Consider the following 20,562-nt stretch of genomic DNA (forward strand, 5'->3'; position numbering starts at 1 on the left):
CTAGAGAATGCACCAGACAGCATCTAAGACCTGCAAAAATCTAAATTTTCTAGGGGGAGGCACCCCAAACCCTTCGTGCGTCATTTTGTCCGCCCGCATTTTTCAGGGCAATCTCTATTGGGCTCAGGGTCATCTGTAAATTAGCTTAGATGGCCCACAGGGCCATCACCCAAAATCCTTAACGTCATGCACTGGATAGCATTTTCTGACTCGTAAAATTATTGGATATGGTGTAATTTGGTAAATGATTCTGTGTTGATAAATGTATATCTTTAAAAACTGCGTTGGTGTATGATCACATTTGATTTCTAATTTTAAATAAAAGGAAATAAATTCACAATTATTGTCAAACAGGAGTGAAATCCATTTCTCGCTTATTCAAAGAATGTATCTCTCCATATTCATAATTAAATGATCGGAAAATTACGTTGTAATGATAATAAATCACCTCCCTCGTTCAGATGAATGTTGATTGTTATTTTTTAATATTCTTTGCGGAATTTGGCCGTGTAAAATGTCCTCTTGGGTTGCCGTACAGCCAATGCGTGATGTCATTAGTTGTTTTTGCTATGGAAACAACATGAGGGTATCTGATATCTTCTACATATAAAGACGGAGAAAGTAAAGAATAAAGTTTATGTTTAAATGTTAGCACCCCCCGAAGAGGCACAGGCTCTTACGTTGAGTCTGGAGTTTCAATACATTCTAAATCATCAGTAAAGTCTACGACCATATTTCGGAGGGATTTGCTTTCAATTTCATGCATTTCAGTTCTTCGATAACATTACTTAATTAACACTTCACTTTCCTGACACAGTTCCACTAACATACATTCACTGGCGATTGTTATTTTCTAATATTCTTTGCGGAATTTGGCCGTGTGAAATGTCCTCTTGGGTTGCCGTACAGCCAATGCGTGACGTCGCTAGTAAGCGTAACGGACCCTGTGCTGATCTGGTAGGCCGTGCAGATATGGTACCTACACCGGAAGTGCTGGTTCTAGCTTACAGTGATTAAAATCTCCAATAACAAATACAGGTGCATCAAGTTTGTTCTTTAACTGCTCGTGCACGCAGTCAACTACAAGCGAGGCAGCCTTTGATGCGTTCCCACTGGGTGGGATGTAAACAGCGCAGATAGAAATGTTCCCATAGTCTCTAGGTAGGTAAAATGGTCTCAGACTTAGGCATAAGAGTTCGATATCGGGAGTACACACAGTGTCTTTTGTTGTGTAATTGCCTCACCAAGAGTCATTCACACCCGAGTACTTTTACCCCGTACTTTTCCTGTTTAGTTCCTTTAGTACCCCTTATGTCGCGTTCACACCAAAAAGAGTACTTAGTGCCGGGAACCTTTACCCCCATTTTTAGTGCCTGCTAAAGAGGTGGTACCAAAAAAGTACCAATTTCCATTGGCTGGGCGAATTGCAAACCACGCCCCGTAAAACTCTGAAAAGTTTTTTGAAGCCGCCATTGTATTTGCTGGCATTAGCATTATTAGCATTAGCATTAGCCCCGCGCACAAACGGAGAGCGAATAACTGGCAACACCAAAAAAAACATAGGAGCGGTGGAAAGATGAGGAGGTGTCGGCGTTCGGGCGATTTACTCGGAAGGCTTCAGTAGAAGCTGCTGGGAGTCCCAATTTTTAGGGAACGGACGTTGCTGAGTATTGATGTTAACGGCGGCTTATTGCATCTCCGGAGGAGTCGATGTTTAATGCCGCGTCTCCTCCCTCGTTTCCGCGGCCGTTTTAGCAGCTCCTCCGGGACGTGGTCCAGCAGGCCCGGTTCCGGGGCGGCTCTTCTCCGTAAGTACAGCAGACATTCCCTGTTGTAGAGCCGCAGCACCTGCTCGCTTCCCACGGCTATCCCGGCGTTGGCTTTGCTTTGTAAACAGCGAATGCTAGATGTTATTAGCATTAGCAAAAACAGCACAGCAGTCCTCTTCCCCATCGTCATCTTGCCTTATTGTTCACTTATGTGAGCTTGCCAGGCTCCAGAAAGAAAAAAAAACAACACAGCACACTTGACGAAAAGAAAGACTTGACAAAAACAAACGTGTAATGAATGAATCACTTAGAAAATAAATAAACATTCTCTCCCGACCTCGAGTCGCGTGCAAATTATACTGACCACTCGCTCGTTCTAACCCAGATGAACATGCCTAAACGAAAACCTACCCCAAGACAAAAAGAGAAGCCGCGCCTAAACACCGCAAGAATGAAGTGCGCAGAAAATGTATCGGCGAAATTCGAATCTGTCAATAACTCAGCTCAGAGTATGCTTTGCAACGTGGATGTCCCCTCGCTCTGAGTGTTCTTTTGAGGTCTCTTTCACTTATGTGAAACCCGTGCCTATTGCCAAGAACTGATGTTATACCTTTGTATTTCAGGCCAAGCTCAAAGTAAAAATCGAAAAACCGCTCCATTGTTGTGGTTTCTGTGTTGCTGGACTGACCCGGAAGTACATTGAGCTAAATGAAATGCTTTGCGAGATATCGCCAAGGGGTTTCGCGAGATCTCGCAAAATGTGTTTTTTTTTTTTCTTCTTCTCCATGTCATCTAGGGGGCTCCGTTATAATCGAGTTGCTTTGTTGGCACGAGTGAATACAATAAAACATTAAACAGACTATAGAATCATAATTATCAATAAAAAAAAACTATAATAGGGCATGGAGGACAAGAGGGGCTAAGTAAGGAAGGTACTATTTAAACATATGGACATACAACACATTAAATATGAATTGACAAATTATTTATTAGCCATGTGCCCCCTATCCTTCCAGGCTAAATAGCCTGGAAGTGTCAGGTTGTTCTGTGAATGTGAACTGGTCGCCATTCTATAAGAACCCCACCTCCGATATCACATTCAACAACCAACCACTCTCTGATCGAGGTCATATACTCTAATTTAGCTCCTGTGTATAAACTAAACCGCATGGAATTCAAAAGGCTTGAAATTGAGACTATGAGAGAGAGAACAAGACCGAGAACAAGATGGCAGCAGCAGTGTTTCTTCACTGAAAATCAGTCGTGATATTTTACAGTCTTTTAGCTTTTAACCCTAGTCTTACACTAATCTAAATAGTTTTTCACAGCCTGAAGTCTGCTTTATCAGCTCCTCCGAGTTTGTGTCCAACAGTCTGCCAACAAAAGCGATCTATAGCCTGCCATCTGTGATAGCCTGCCACCACTAACAAAACAAGGCTTGTGTAGCAGGTATATCAAAGACACAACACTATGTGCGCTACTGGACCAGTTCTATGTTCTAAAGGAGTGGGATGAACACTATAAAATGTAAATGAACAAGCCAGCACTGAAGTAAACAAAGACAAGACATGAAACAATTATTCAGACAGTAGAAATACTCATGCAGGTAAGTGAAGCACACTTTTTGATGTTCTTTAACCTAGGTTAGTTTTCTTGAATTCAAACAATCTATATTTGATTGGATGCTTTAAGTTATGTTAGACCGGTCTAAGAGTAACTAACTTATTTTATATTTATAGGCTGCACCTATTTTTGATTTATCTGTTCTCATGAGTTAACTATTTTCCCTCTTTTCAAAGGTAGGAACACAATATAAATTATATCAAATCAAAGTTAAGTGAAACACCAATATACCTTACATCACAATATTGACAATTATGAAAACAAAATACAGTGTTGTTTGACACTTAAAGGTCCCATGTCATGGCCATTTCTAAAATAGATTTATATTGTGCAATTTTCACAAACTCACATTGGGTTCTCATACAGCATCTCTGTATAGTATGTGTATTCACTCTCTGTCCTAAACGGGTTGTTGGAGCTCCTGCACCCCCCTCCCTGTGAGCCCAGTGGCCGTCTGTGAGACAGCGAGACACAGAAACCCAGCCAGAAACCAGCCCGAGCACAAACACACACCCGCAGCCTGGCTGGGAGTTTGTGTGTGTGCTCACACACAGACTCACAGCCTTGCCGCGTCCCACCGTATCTCATGAGAAATCGGCGAAGCTGCAGCTGAGAAAATATTGAGTGAGTGAGGAAGTCTGAAGTGAAGTGAAGTGAGGAAGATTGAGTGAGGAAGTCTTAACGTAACGGCTCCGCGGACGCAACGTAATGGCTCCACGGATTGGTCCATTTGGATCAATGGGTCCCTTTGGGTACGGGCACGTCACTGTACCCAGGAAGAAAACAATGGAAAAAGAAAATCTCCAACGAGGCGTTTTGGGGCAGCATAGACAGGTCTTTTCTGTGTTAGAGATTTACTCGCTACAGGGTGTACTTTGAGGGTTTGTGACTCTGCAGACCGTTTACATCCATAAAAACCTTCATAACACACAAGGAGATGGGTAATAACCAGAAAAGCATGACATGGGACCTTTAAACACTTAAACTTTGTTCAAGTTCCCTCCCAGTTAGGTATCTAATTCAGTTCAGTTCAGTACAGAATATCCAGACACTCCTACCGCTCTGGCAGTGAGTTATCAACAGTCCAACAAACCGTACGTAGCGGCAGTGGCGTTTTCTCCTGGAGGCCAAGGGAAGCCAGGCTTCCCCTGTTTTTTCGGATTGTAGTTATAATTTTAATAAATAAATAAAAACACTTCGTTTAGTTTCGGAAATTCTTTGTTGTGTGTTGCTGCCGGCCCGTCTCTCCCCCATTCTCATTGAGTATTTTACAAAGAGTGAAACAGCGCCCCTCTAGATGTTATGGTGAAACAGTATATTGCACTCTCTGTTGGGAGAGGAGGCCAGCCGAAATTTGCTTCCCTTGGTGAAAAAAAATGGAGGGATTGACCAATCAGATGAGGCTCACGTCATGCCCCTGCCAACCTGTGATTGGTCAGGGCCATGCCAAGTGCCTCACAATCCAATCAAATCGCATCAATTTAGTGGTGCAGTGACGCGTCCCAAAAAGCGGAAGTAAGCTGCGCTCGGTTTCCCTCGACAAAATAGCAATGGGATTTCTCCATAGGATTTTGGAAAATAGCTCAAAATAAGGTCAGTGGAAAACGAACCTGTTAGATAAATGCACGTTTTGTTCAGTCGGATAATATCCACATGTCTACCCTACTTTTATAATTTTCAAATCATAAATCTAATCGATAGAAGATAGATAGCGTCACTGCACTTCTCTCACCGCCGTTAGAAAGTAGCAAGCAACTGAAGTGCAATTATGGAGGGTGGAGATTTGGAGTATTTAATCAAAAATAATTGTACTAAACTTCCGCTGCAGCAGCAACAACAAATAAAATCTGATGACAGGCCAATGCCCAAACTGGAGCTGTGTACAGCGAGGAACAAAGGAGCGAACCGGACGTAAAACGTTAAAGGTCTCCTGATTTAGTTTGTGAATGAATGCTTATTAGAGTTTCGGCTGGAGAGTGCGTGCGGACCTGTCGGTCAGATAACAGGCGTGTGTAAGTCCTGCATCTGTATGATACAAATGTGTGTAAAATGATACCGGGCGCTGTAATCTGGTTACGTTATTACATTGACCACCACACCCGCCCCCCCCACCCCAAAAGAAAGGACGTATTATTGGCTTCCCCTAATTGTTTCCCCACGCCACGCTACTGCGTAGCGGATCCCCTAACTCAGGGATTTTCAAAGTGTGGGAAGGTGAGCCTCCCCTCAGAGAACATAAGAACAGCCGCGCCCCACCTCCCAATTATTATTTATATTATCATTATTGTTGTTGTTGCTATAATGCAGGGGTATTCATTTGCATTTCAAAGAGGTCCAGTAAGAGAAAATGTCATTAAATGCTCTGTTTTTGCTGTCCAGCTTTCTCTTTTTTGAGCACGCCATTTGAAATGACTCCGCCTGTTTCTCTCTTCTTGTCCCATCTCTGTGTTTGAATCTATCGTGCTGGCTCACCGACTGCACCGATTTGATTAGCTGAGTAGCGTCACCTCCTTAAAACAGTAAACAATAACTTTTTTTAACCGATTTATCTTTATGTTTTAAACGTTTTTTTTTTTTTTTTAAATGAACATTTTCAACATCGTGGATAAATCCTTGTACAGTATGCTCCCGGCAACACACTGAACGTCAACTTTGCCTCCTTATTACACTCACCCCTACTTTAGTGGGAACAATGTGTCTGCGTCTTTGATGCACACAGGCGGATGATGCGGGGTTCAGAGTCCTGCATCGGGTCGGGTACCCGACGGGTGACCCGCAACAAAAGTGATTCGTGGGTGGTATCTTTTCAACAAAAAAAATCCGGGTTCGGTTCTGGGTAAAACAAAGAAGATGTTACGCGGGTGTTGGATAATAAATAAATATATTTAAATTATAATGATTTCATTTAATGTTTAAAGATTCCTCAGACCTCTCCCCCGTGGGACCGCGCATAATCATAACCTCTGCACCGGGTCTGCTGCTGAGCGCGCCACATTCAAAATGGCTGAGGTGAAGCTCTCTAGCGGAGAATACAGCATTGTAAATAACTCTTCCTCAAGAGCGAAATCCAACGTGTGGGAGGCTTTTGGCGTCATCCTAGATGGAGAAAATAACCAACATCCGACGCTTTTTGAGCCAAATACGCAACTGCGTGTGTTAATAATTGCATGTTTTCATTGCTACTAGGATATGCAGGTCCGTGTCGGTTTGCGGATCTTGTGCCGGCGGGTCGGGTCGGTTTGCGGAACTAATAGGCAATATGTGCGGGTGGCGGGGCGGGTTCAGTATTGCACGTTGCGGGTACGGGGCGGGAGCGGGTCTTGAAAATTATACCCGAGCAGGACTCTGGCGGGGATGCAACGTAGACAGGAATAAACGCAGATCATCCTCTGGCTGGAGCCTTGACCGGTACTTGCTTTTGATCAAAGTCAATGCGGAAAACCTGCACTCACACAGGTAGGTGGAGGTGAAGGGAATGAGCACTTTTACAGCCTTTTTGGCGAGTTGGGGGAACTCGGTCTCCACACACAGCCAAAGGTGTGCAAGTGACACTTTACTCAACTTTTTCTCGTTATTTTTTTCTCATGCTGCGCCTCCCCTGAAGCTCTCTGACGCCCCCCCAGGGAGGCGCGCCTCACACTTTGACAACCGCTGCCCTAACTGGCACGATGAAGAAGTCTGTCCTTAGAAACGGAGTCCGTGGGGTAGGCTCGCCATCTTGTGTCCGATGTACACGTCGTCTTCCCGCGTACACCACAGAAGAATCCTCAATCCTGTGGCTGATTAAGATATGGTCTCCATTAATCAACACACAGATAGGTATTATTTTCCAGATCCTAAATCAACTCTTTATCACTCGTATTTCACTTGTTAATCGTAATTCCTCCACTTCATCTCTCTGCTTCTCCTCTCTGCTGCGCTCTGAGCATGCTAGCTACGAATGACAACAAGTGTCTTAACAGCTTCCTTTTGGAGGAGAGAGAGGAGTTTGTTTCGGCCTCACATTGGGGCTTTATGTGTCCGTCTTCGCCACACCTGAAACAGTACCAGGGCCTTGGTTTGTTAATGTAGTTATTGTTTACATCGTGGCAGCTAGGCTCTGCTCTTTGTGATCTAGTACTCTCAACTGAAGTATTGGCAGTTCTGTAAGATGCTTTCTTTGAATGGGTTTTGTCGTCTTTTTGTGTGATTTTTGACAGCTGGTAAATCAGCTATTTGTTTTTTCAGGACTTGTATTTCAGATTTAGACTCATTTTGTCTTTCTTGCGATTTGTTGCACTCTCCAGCATACTGACCATAGGCACCTTGGAAATGTGAAGACACCTTTTGCATTGAAGCACCAAAGTACTTCCTCATACGACAAGCTTTGGAGTCACGTTTGCCTTCTTGAGTACAAAGTACAAGAAGAGCTCTGCAAAGGTAGGTGGGCTCTGTTTCTTTTGTTCCAACTTTAGTTCAGATATTAAGGTGTTGTCCCAACATCCTCTGCAAAACTGCTTCAGAAGCTGGCTGTCCAGATCGGTTTAACTTACACCGCCTCTCCTGAGGGTGGTGTTCAGCATCACTTGCAGTCGCGGAAGATAGGCTGAGGATTTTTCACCATAGTTTTGCAGTGTATTAAGGAACTTTGTATAGAGGTCGTCTCCATCCTCAACTGTGCCAAAAGCTGAATCAAGAATGTCCAGATATATATTGATGGAGATGAGTGAGGTGTCAAGTGTTTTACTATGTCGACAGCAGGTGACGAAAGACTTTAAAGAATTTTCCGTGATTTGTGTATATCTGATTGTTGTGTGTCTCTCATTATGAAATCTGCATTAGATCGCCATGTCTCATAATCCACTTCATTGTTTGGACGGGGACTGCGTCCAGAGAAGGGTCGAAGTCTCAATGGAGCTTGTGCTGCAGAGTCTTCATGCTTGACTATATGTCCGACGACAACTTTCTTCAGTTCAGGCGGATAGAGATCGGTGAGGCCTAGGGGCCTGCATTTTCTCTTAGGAGGGTCGTTCAGGTGGTGCTGGAACAGATAAAGGCACATAAACATGTTGTAGGGGAAGAGAACTGGGTCGAGGACTCACCTGTGCTAAGGCCTCCAAGGCATGTTCTGTTCCTGTGTCTTCTCTTTGGTCAAAAGTGTCTTCAACAGAGTCACTGATGGAGGAGAGTTCTCCTCTCAGCAAATCAACAAAGTCTTTGCCACTTAGTTTCGCGATCTCCTTTAACTCTGTGAGATACATTTGTGTGGCTGATTGGCTGACTGCAGGTGTGTGTTCATTGGATTTTCTTTTCACAAAAGGATATTCAAAAACAAAAAACGAGTGGATATTTAATTTTCGTTTTAAAATTGAAAACCAAAATTGAAATACAAGGCGTTTTTCTTTATCATGGTCAAAAAGGGACGTACTCAACTTAAAAAACGGGATGATTTTCATTTTCTACTTCTCAAAACAAAAAATCAAATCACTAGAAAACAGAAACAAAAAAACTACAGTTTTTTCATATTATGCTAACAAAAGTTACCTTACAAAATACGAGCGCAGATGAGGACGGTCAAGCGGTCAATCCGTGTATCTACGGTCCATTTGTTTTTCATTAAAAAAGTAAACGGAAGAGCGTCTGCGAGGCGTTTTTGCTTTTTATCTTACTAAATGGTCCTTGGAGCGAGGCAAAACTCACAGAAGTGATTTCAAAACAAAAGCACTTGTTTGCTTGGAACGGTGATAATATTATAAACAAGGGGAATTAACTTAGCGATCACAACGAAAACGGCTAAGACACATATTGAGCCCAGAAAACGAATGTTATTAAGGGCTGTACATATAATAAGCCTATATCTAAAATGGACAACATTGTTATGAGATTTAAACTATACCGATTTAAACTATACCGCGATTCTGTCAACTCAGCCGTCTCTCGAGCTTGTTTTTTCAAATCAGCTGCTCTTAATTTTTCCTGCTATATTTGACGAGTGATACAAATATTTGTTTACCTCAAGTTCTTAAGAAAACCGACACTGTTGGACTCGGTACTAGTTTGACTTCTGTAACAGAAATAAAATGAAGTACTTTTACTGTGTACTTTGTGAGTAATCCTCTGTCAAAGCTCTCTCCATAATGCATGTTTTTCTGTTATCTTTGATGAATGATAAAAATATAATTTTACCATTAGTTCTTAAAAGACGTTTTCGTTTTTCCCACAATAAGAAGTTGCCAGTATTAAACTGGTCTCTAACTGTACCCCCTAACCCTGGAAGTGTTGGGGATAAGAAACACATTGGTTTTATCAAATTTAAAACATATAATTAATAAATGGGTGAAAATGGCTTGTATCCATAATGGGCAGCATTAATATACCCACATGACAGCTAATTGTTACTTTGCAATTCCACTCCACTACAATTCAGAGGTTAACCTGGTATTTTTACTCCACTACATTTATTTTAGATTCTTTGCAGATTCTGATTAATGATGTGAAATATAAACAACCCTTTAAATCAGACTTTAATTACACCTGAGTCAAATTCAGGGAAGGTGATGGTCAAGTGCCAACCATCAGGCGAGATATAGTTAGTGCTTGAGAAGACAACATTTATCTGCAGATCCCTATAAAGTATATTCATTACTCGTTATTCTCTACTAATAGTTAATTAAAGAATGTATATAATTTAAATATATCTAAAGTCTGACTTGTCCTGTCAAAAGAGGTCAAATTTGTATTAATTAACAGTTCTCCCAGGATATAACTGACCTACAATCTGATTTATTTGCAGGTAAACCAGTGGCACTTTTTGACAAAAATCTTCCTGACTGGGCACCGTCTGTCAAATTGGGCCACGAGAGAATTACAGCACCTTCCCCTGCTACACATGCCAGGTATAAACGCGCAAGAAAAAGTTCATCCATCGACTAGTATACTTGATCTCTACCGCATGGTATCTGATATACCATCTCTATAAGCGGAGCCCGCACCAGTCCTGGGAGCCACTGGGGAAGAAGAAGGACTGATTGAACCAGAGACTGGCACTGCAACTCAGACTGATTTGACTGTTGAAATGATTGCCAAAATGTCATTTGAAATTAATAATGTAACAACAGAAAATATTAATTTAAAAGAAAAGCTTGTAAAGTCCACCATTTCAGAGAGTACATTTAAGGCCGATGATGACCGTGTGCGGTTCTACACGGGACTTTCTACTTTTGCCATTTTCCCAGGACTGAGTAGCACTTGAAATGTTTTAACTCTATGAAACCTGATGTACTTATATGATTCTGTTTTCTTCAAGTTTGTATTTTGTTGGTCGAACGCACTTATTGTAAGTCGCTTTGGATAAAAGCGTCAGCTAAATGCAATGTAATGCCATTCTAATGATGGTGTACAATCTTGTGGAACTGCACATCAGTGTGAACGCTAAGAGTTCACTAAATTTCAACAATTTATCCTGACACCAATGAAATTAAGATTAAACCAACCCATGCAAGAGCTGGTTTATAAATACAACACATCCACATCTACAGTATCCCATGTGTTTACCTTGATTATCGACGTCATGTTCAAACGTATGAGTTTCCTTTTGAAGTGGCCATCTCGGGAGGAACTCCAACTGACAATGCCTATGGATTTCCGCACTCATTTTGGTACTAAATTGGCTGTTATAATAGACTGCTTCAAAGTTTTCATTGACAGGCCATCAAATGTAATGGCAGGGGCTCAGACTTGGTCAAACTACACTATAACATTTCTGATAGGAATCTGTCCGCAGGGTGTTATATCATTCATTTCAAGAGCATGGGGTGGCAGGTCCATAAGCATATTACAGAAAATGTTGGCTTCTTAGATAACATTTTGCCTGGTGATTTGATTTTGGCAGACCGAGCTTTCAATATAAGTGACTCAGTGGGTTTCATGTGTGCTGAGGTTAAGGTGCCTGCATTCATGAAAGGCCGGAAACAATTATCAATGAAAGATGTTATCGACACAAGGAAAATTGCTAACGTGCAAATTCATATTGAGCATGTCGTAGGATGTGTAAGGCAGCAATATACCATTTTGGGAGGGCCAATTCCTACAGATTGTTTTACTTTCTAAAGATGTAGATGGGATTAAATTGATGGATAAAATAGCCGAAGTGTGCTGTGACCTTAATAATTTGTGTGATACTGTAATACCCGTTTATTAACCTTTTACATTCTGTTACACCCCAATCAAACCATATCAGATTTAAAAATATTACATGTTTGTATTATAATTATTATTGCATTATTGTCAATGTTGTACTTGGTAGATTATATTTCTTGATAATCAGATCAGTGATTTGGGGGTTGGTTGTGTAGGGGAATGTTTGAACAATTATTTAAGCTGTTTTCAGGCATGGAAGATTAATATGTTTTCGCTCAAGTTTTCTATTGTCAGATTGGACACATCCCAAATTGCTTGAATGTGGTTTCAGACCTGCACTGCAAACTGGAATAGTACTGGTAGAATATTTAAGCTTGGGTAAATTCATTTTGAAAAAAACAATTGAAAGGGAAAAGTATTATATGTATTACAGGTTTCCAATTTACCCATTGAAAAAGGGTGAAAAACAAGTACATGCTCCTTTAACTGTAAACTGCAGAGATCACCTCACATAGCAGAGATAGATTAACATTGTGTCCATAATACAGTTTTTTTCAATGCTATAACACATTTTTTGAAAGCAGGGCTTATTTTCTCAAAACACTTAACAGAATTCACAAAACCATACACACAAAGTGCAAAACAACTCATATATACTGCAGAATGAAGCACTGCACCCAAAACTACATAACTTGCCAAAACCAAACTTTTGCACCAAATGGCACACTTCATTCATAGTACAAGACATTTTGTAAAACCAACTACACACCATCGTGCTCAATTACACTCATCTTTTATGGCGTTTGATATAGAGAATCCTGCAAATAAAGATTGTTCAAGTGTACAAAAACATGTGCAGAAACACAAATATACTGTTAAACTTTTACTTTTCAAAAAGTGGAAAGTTGAATAGCAAATTGGGTGCAGAGGTGAAAATGTGTTTAGAGTTTTGGATATTTGAGTTGAGGTTTTGCTCTTTCAGTGTCAGTTTAAATGACGATGCTTTTTGTGTCATATTAGTGTACACAACTTTTTTTGATTGTTACACTTACATGTTCTTTATATAGATTTGATGTAAAAGAAACATGTTCGATCAAATAAATATATACACTGTCATTCAGATCGATTAAAACTTCTGTTTCTTTTGAGAGGGGGCATGCTGATGACATTTGTCACAATAACAGCTTCCTTTGGGGGCAACTGTTATACCAAAACAATCAAAATGAAACCAGGTAGTTTCACGATTTGTGTTATCACATCCTATCATGGGAAGCTTTTCCTCTCCACGACAAAGGCACCATTTGGGTATCAGTGCTTGGGTATCGGTTGGCTGAGTCAGAGTGGAACATAGAGCAGGGTCTGGTATCAGGCAGAGAGACCTTTTTGGTGCAGTAATGGAGACTGGTGTAATTGCACTGGAAATTCTGGTGAAGAATTGCCCACTCGAGGAGAATGACCTTCTGAAAGAATTCATGAGCTTTGGGGTATACCTTCTCCCAAAAGTCAATATCTGGGGTTATGCGTTCAAGATGAATCTTTCCATTCACCCACAGAACAAAGTCAGCATATTCAACATCACATAGAAAAAACTGGGTCTGCACTTGATAGAAATAGGCATGGGTCTTCTTCAGCCTGTCCTGTCCATCACGTGATTCCAGGCATGTATGGTCTGACGGTGCAGCAACACAGTAGGGGAATTTCATTTCCAAAACCTTTTCCAATTAGTCTAATAAAGGCCATAGTCTCGAAAACCATTTAAACTTGTAATTTTCATTCTACGTTAAAGTATGCGGAATCTGTATGGGGTCAAAGTGGGGTGTTTTTGAGCTCTGTTCAAATGGATTTCCCATTCATTCCTGTGGGGCAAATGATCGCAGTTTTATGCGATTTGCGTGTCAACGGCTTGGCAAATCTCTCATAAAAGACATAGCAACCCGATCACGGACATTCCGCACGGTTTGATGTTTTTTTTGTGTATTTCATGTCAACGCTGCTGGACGAGTAGCATGACAACATTTGAGGCGAAAGAAGGAGAATAAGATGAGATAAGTATGTCGAATACTAGACTGTGTGGCTTTGCCATCACACAGAATTACACGGGAGCATGTTCACTAGGTTTACAGTACAAAACCCATTGCATTTCATTTTTTCAACGGTTTCTTTCTGATAAAGATTTCAAGTTTTTTCTCATGATAAAACAATACATTATTTATTAGTATAATGAATGCTTTAGGATGACTGTTCATTCAGTGCATTTTTCATGAAACCTGTGTTCTGTCCGGCAGTCCATGTATGAAGTGTAGGTTTTCCCTACGGAAGACATTCTTCTTGAAACAACAACAATTAATGAACAAAATAAAATGACAATACATTTACTTTCTTACACACATAAAAAACATCACATGACAGTTGTGTGTAGTGAAATCTTAGCACAAGTATCACGTTTCCTATGATACTGGAAGCAGTGCGGACTCAGCTGCTGCAGGTCAGACATCTGTCGTTTTGCTGCGCTTCCTTTCACTGAAATAACAACAAAAACACAATCAGTTAGGAAAAGGAGAAAGGCCACGCTATTGTGTCCAGGGCTGGGAGGGTTACTTTTAAATGTAATTAGTGCCTGAATACATGGCTCTGAAAGTAATCTGAATACAGTTGCGTGTCCTAAAAAAAGTATTCAGATTTCTTTTGGAATACTTTATTTTTCCATAACAGATGGGAATGTTTTGGTGTACAGGAGACTCTTATTGTACTGTTTTAATGGCTTATCAAGAGCACAACTCAAACACAACATCTTGGTGTCATTCTGGACAGCTCCCTCTCATCTGTAACCCACATAAAAAACATCACCCGGACTGCATTCTTCTCCTGACTCCGCCCTGTCTCAATCCAGCACTGAAGTCCTGGTTCATGCATTCCTCACATCCCATATTGACTATTGTAATACCATGCTCTCAGGCCTTCCCATCAAACTCCTCAATAAACTTCAAATCATTCAGAACTCTGCTGCCCGGATCATCACCTGCACCGAATCCTCTGACCACATCACCCCCATCCTCTGACCACATCACCCCCATCCTCTGACCACATCACCTCCATCCTCACCCATCTGCATTGGCTACCTCGTTACCTGTCAACGGGGGGGGGGCTTGCGAACTGTCAACTGGAGGGCGGGGGAGCCTTGCTGCGGGGAACCTGATCTTTTGAGTCTTCCTGTGTCGATTGCCAGTTTGTGGTCACTGAGCCTGTACTTGGTTAGGATCTGTCTCTGCTTTCTATCTCTGACAGTAGAGAGATATTCTGCCAGTTCATAATCTCTGTTTAGAGCCAGGTAACATTCTAATCTACTTTGGCTTTTAGTTTCTTCTTCCCAATGTTGTAAATAGTTGTCTTTACATTGTGTTATAATGCGTTTGACTGTGATTGTTGTTTGGAGAGCAGTGTTGTTGTGAGACTGGTCAGAGTGGCGGTGAGGGGAGGCAGTTAGCCTCAGCACCAACTGACATAGGGGACTCTTTTCTGGGTTTAGCTCTTGGCTTTGGAGTGGAGGGTGTCTCAGGGGCTGGATCTAAGGTGGTTAAAGAATGTTAATGCTCTCTTTTGAGTGTTAATGATCAGTGGGTATCTGCCTAATTCTGCTCTACATGCATTTGTTGGTGTTTTTCTCTGAACAAGTCAAATGTATCTGCAGAATTCTGCATGTAAAGACTCTGTTGGATGTTTCTCCCAGCGGGTAAAGCTCTGGTGACTGAGTGGACCCCATACTTCACTACCGTACAGCGCAATGGGCTGGATCACACTATCAAATATTTTAAGCCAGATTTTAATTGGAATTTGGAAATTATAAAATGTTCTCTTAATTGCATTTAGAGCTCTTCTGGCTTTTTCTTTGAGTGCATTCACTGCCATGTTGAAACTTCCTGATGCTGTTATGGTTAAACCAAGGTAGGTATAACTCATACTATGTTCAATTATATGATTGTTTATGGTAAACTGGTATTTGTTCTCCTGACATCGTATTTTGTGCGTGTTTATTTACTTTTGCAGTTATGCTTTTAACATGGTTCGAAACATGCAAGCCGACCGCACCAACTCTGCTATACAATATAGCAGAGAAGAACTTCTTCACATCTGAAACTTCGTGGACAATAACCCACCGACGGACAATGGAGATTCGCCATGGCTACCTGTTGCTGTCCTACCTGTTGCTGTCCTACCTGAGAGACGCAGTAGGAAGACCAAGCGAGGGTTCCGTGCCAAGTTGCTGGTCAGACTGAGGAAACGAGAAACGACCCCCTCTTCCGAGTATTCTTCTGGCTAATGTTCAATCGATTGAAAATAAGCTAGATGAACTCAGAAGTCGGATTGCTTTTCAATGGGGCATTAAGAGCTGTAACGTATTAATTCTCACTGAGACCTGGCTCAACCCCGCTATACCGGATTCCGCCATTGTTCCTGACGGATTCACAATTTTTCGTCAGGACCGGACTGTTAACTCGGGGAAAAGTAATGGCGGTGTGTGTGTGTGTAATGACTAATAACAACTGGTGCACAGATGTGAGGGTTATTTATTCTGACTCTTCCGCTCATTTAGAGCACCTCATGATCACATGCCGGCAGTGGCGGCTGGTGGAAAATACTTTAGGTGGGGCTGTGGAAATCGTGACCAAACAATAATGGTGGGGTCCGGGGACCCCTTAAATTATGACTTCGGGGGCCTCATTTATAATGCCATGCGTAGGATTCACGTGGGAAGGCTGCTTATGTAGTACAAAGCAAAAAAATAGGTACAGAAATGGTCCGACATTTTCCGATTCACAAAACATCGCGTACCGGGGAGGGAAGTGCGTATGGCACTTCCTATGCCTGTTTCCCTTCATAAATCACAATCGACTCGAAATGCGGTGCAGCTTTTGCGGGCTTCACGCAACGCCCATATTTGCCTATAAATAGTCAAAGAAACGCCCATTCAGTTTGACTGACTTTATGAAGAAGATCTCAAGAAATGACGACAGTACAGCTAAAAAAGACATCTCACACCGTGTCAGATTTTGGTTCTTTTGGGGAGGTCGAGATAAATCATATTGTTTGGTGGATGCAATTTGAACCAGAGTAGCAGCATGGAGGTCGGATCGTCACCAAAATAAATAAATAAGTGGTCCGAAAAAGGTTCATGACAAAAAAAATAATACACAGCCTAACCTTCCTCAGGCAGTGTGTTTGCACCGGGGACAGGAGAACCCCCCTTGATGAGAAACTAAGAAATGATCAGGGAATCCCTCCGGAGTGGAGTCATGACGACTGGATCTGAATTATTTGTTTGTATTTGGTAGTTTGTGTTCCAGCTTTTGATCAGCAACTATATATCCACCAGTTAAAAGGAAATACAACTAATGTGTTGTGTTATATTAGCTGTACAATTTACCACATATGGTGCTCTTAGTTTCCATACCTTCTGTGTTTTACGAGTGACTTATCAAGTCTTGGCAAACGGCATAAAACACGATTAAACGTGATAGTATGTAAAACCATGCTCGTATCTACAACCTATAGAAATGCAAAACGGCGTCAGTTTAGACGTAATTCTGTCGTCCTGCTTACCGCATCATTTATGAGAAAACATTTCATAACATTAACACAACATATTCGAGGTGGTTTTAAATAACATATCCGTATTAATTTATTTCTCCAATTTATGTTTTTGTGTTTCCAAAACTTCCAAACACCTTGTCCTGGACATAGTTTCTACATAAACTGTGCAACAGTACTGTTGGAGCTATATATATCTTTTTATATTATTTAATAGTGTAACATTTATTTTCTTGCTGTTTATAGTGTTTATTATTATTTATTTATATGTATTCTTAGTTAGTGTCATAAGTTAAAGTAGTTTATATGCTTTTATTTTGAAGGCATGATTTGGGCACTGGGTGATTAGAGCACCTGGGGTAATTGTATATATTGGAGACAGGTGGGTGGTGGGAGCCAGAGCACTAGTAGGCAAACAGTTTTTTTACCAGGGTGTGTCAAGCCACACAAGCGAAAGCCATAGGAAAGGCCTAAGGAAAGATATATAGGAAATCTGTTCATTGTATTTTGTTATAGGAATAAAATGCACAACGGAGAATCTTGTCTGGACCTGGATCATTGCCCTGCGTAAGATCTGCTAACTAGTGCCTCAGCGGCTGTATTATTTTAAGTTAATTCTCTGTTTTAGTTCTATATGATTTTGGCCGCTACAAGTACAATAGGCCCACACAAACTGCAGAACACCGGGGCTTTGGGAACACTCAAAATGACTTAAAATGATTTAATTCCCATTTAACCTGTTAAGGGGCTTTTTTCCCACCATTTTGTTTCTCACGAAACTCTGTCTCAGGGCTTCTTAAAATGTAATAAACTATTCATGTGTCCTACTCATTTAACTGGAAGAAACTCAGCAAACTGATATGAAACATGTTTGCCGAAAAAAAACACAAGTCTCACAAGAAGCATATAAATGAGTCCTGAGCGAAATGCTAACGCACTCTAGGTATAAATCAATCGATATACTTATCGGATATGCACAAACAAGCTTAGCTAACAAGCTGAGATTCCACAGATTCTAGAAATATAAGTATCATCACTGAGCGATCAGAACTCGCGACAGGGGAAGCAAATGCAGACATCACACGACGTAGCTCTAGGTAGCAAAACACGGAGATATGCTCGCCTTTTGCTGTTATTCTGATCAAAAGTTGTGTTCAATGGCATTACAACGAAAAAAAAGCGGCTGAAGGTTAATCCAATGTGTCTGTCAATTATTGATAATCCATAATTCCATTTTTATGTCAAAAACTGAGTTTTCATATTAGCTGCTAATGATAGCTTCCAGAGTGTATGACAGCTCCCTGTTTTGTCTCCTTGGATACGAGTCCAAACAACTCACAGACTGCACCGGGCGCTGGGTTATGGCTAGAAAGGATCAGTCTTGTGTAAATATGACGTCACGTTCTCGTTGTAACTCATTGTAATCGGAGCTGCTCGGAAACACACCTACGGTAGCAGAACATGCAACATACACATTAATGCAGCAGCAATATTAATAGAGAAACATCAGACATAATAGTAAAACACTGAAAGGGAACATTTTATTGCACCAGGAGCTATCTTCGGACTTTTACTGCGGCAATGTTGACTTGCCTGTGAATAAAAAATAAACCATAGTGTTGTCATTCTTCTTTGAACAGCAAGACCGCTAACACCCTATTTCAACAATCACACTCCCTGTCATTGACATAACTAATAGATAGTTTAGCTCAGGGGTCGGAAACCTTTTTGATATGAAGTGCCATTTAAAAAGAAAATGTTATCAGCGTGCCAACGATCGAGAATTATCAAAGGGTTGGGGGGGGGGGGGGGGGGGGTGAGGAGCTTGGGAGCTTGACGCTCGTCAACTATCAGCAGGAGGGCGGGGGAGCCTCGCTGCGGGGAAGCAGTGTGTGGACCTGTCAGCGCAACTTACATGATGCCGAATTTAACAAACACATTTAAATAATTGGTTTAAACGGCATAATAATAAGGACGATCGTCCGTTCTGTGATTCTCCAGAACACACAAGTTATGATATTAGGGTCATGCAGAGTGAGATGAGATCGCTGTCCCTTTAAGAGAGAGAGAGAGGGGTGCGGCTTGTGCATGTGTGTTTGTGAATGGTAGAGCGACAGTGAGGGAACGTGTGTATGTTTCTGGAAGTGAAACGTAAAAGCAGAAAAACAGAGGTCTGTGATGTATTTTGTGAAACAGAAGAACAGCTAAATAAATGCAACGTCCTCCAAAGAAGAGCTCGCCTCTCTCCAGTCATTTAAGCTAAAGTGGGTTATTGAACCTGAAGCTTGTTGCTTCTGCCCTCCTCGACTACGGTCTGGGAGCCGACAGGAAAGTTCAACACACAGATGGCCAGTCCGCCCCTTTGCATATTATTTCGATGAGAGATGAGCAGTTCGCCACTGGGCTTTCAACTAAATAAACACAGCCACGCAAAAACTGCATCATTTGTACAGCTCCTTATGGGTACTGCAATTAGTGAAATGCTTTCCTCCGTGGTGAAACGATCAGCACTGCACCACGGAGGAAAGCGGCAGAAAGTCACCTGGAGATAAAGAGAGCGGGGCTGCGTTGCGTGCATGGCTTCCTTCTGCAGGTAACGGGGAGACGCGCTCTGGCGGCGGTCTCGCGTTCAGGATCCGAAAATGAATGTAAATATTTTGCACACTTATTCCACTTATTCCTAGTGTGCCAATGGTTACGGTGCCGCGTGCCAGCAATGGCACGCGTGCCAGGGGTTGCCGACCCCCGGTTTAGCTTCTCACCATAATTTGCTGTGGCCCACTGACGTTAACGATCGTAACTGAAAGGCTGCCTTCCAAACTCTCGTGAGAGTTTTACACAAGACGGATCCTTTCTAGCCATAACCCGGGCGCTGAAGTAGGCGCCCTGTGACCATCAGATTTGACGACGCTGATTGGCTGAAATTATGTTTCGGTGGCATAGTTTAAAGATAGCAACAGTTGGCTTCTGCTGCACTTGCTGCGAGGGTAATGATAAACGGACAAGGCCAGGCGGGAAACATGTGACTTATCAGTAACTTTAGACATCGTAACACAATTTTAAACAAGATTTTATTGTAGATTATACATTTTACTGATACCAATTATATAATATTTACCTTGTTTATTAAAAATTAAAATTAAAATTAAAAAATTAAATACAGTATGTACAGCACTTTGGCTCGACCATCGTTTATAAATCTGCTATATAAATAACACTTGATTTGATTTGAATGTGAGCAAATTACACTGAACGCTGCGACGCAGCACCTGAGATTACTTCCAAAAAGTTGTTCATGTTCTCAATTTTTTACGTTTAACGTTATATTTGTTCGGTACACTTTGGTACACACGTGTACCGAACCGAAGGGCCCATACAGAATAATTTCGTACGTATACCACTACACCCCTAGTACGAACATTCCCAAATCAAAAGCCCTGGATAAACGGCGAGGTGCGGGGCAAAC

General features: G+C 41.5%; 1 protein-coding gene and 1 long non-coding RNA gene across 2 annotated transcripts in view; one reads left to right on the forward strand and one right to left on the reverse strand.

Annotated features, from left to right (window-relative positions):
- Positions 1-4,921: 4,921 nt before the first annotated feature.
- On the forward strand, positions 4,922-11,764 carry LOC307030406. Its single transcript, XR_013805655.1, has 3 exons — positions 4,922-4,985; positions 7,679-7,811; positions 10,165-11,764. It is a non-coding gene; the product is annotated as an uncharacterized lncRNA (long non-coding RNA).
- A 148-nt stretch (positions 11,765-11,912) lies between these two features.
- Positions 11,913-20,562, reverse strand: part of LOC307030403 (anoctamin-9-like) — a 112,017-nt gene continuing 103,367 nt past the window's right edge. Inside the window, 1 exon segment of the mRNA XM_079666789.1 lies at positions 11,913-14,030. Coding sequence (XP_079522915.1) covers positions 13,997-14,030 — 34 coding nt within the window. The 3' untranslated portion in view covers positions 11,913-13,996.

This window comes from Notothenia rossii (assembly GCF_949606895.1).
Source record: "Notothenia rossii genome assembly, chromosome: 2".
NCBI classification, from domain to species: Eukaryota; Metazoa; Chordata; class Actinopteri; order Perciformes; family Nototheniidae; genus Notothenia; species Notothenia rossii.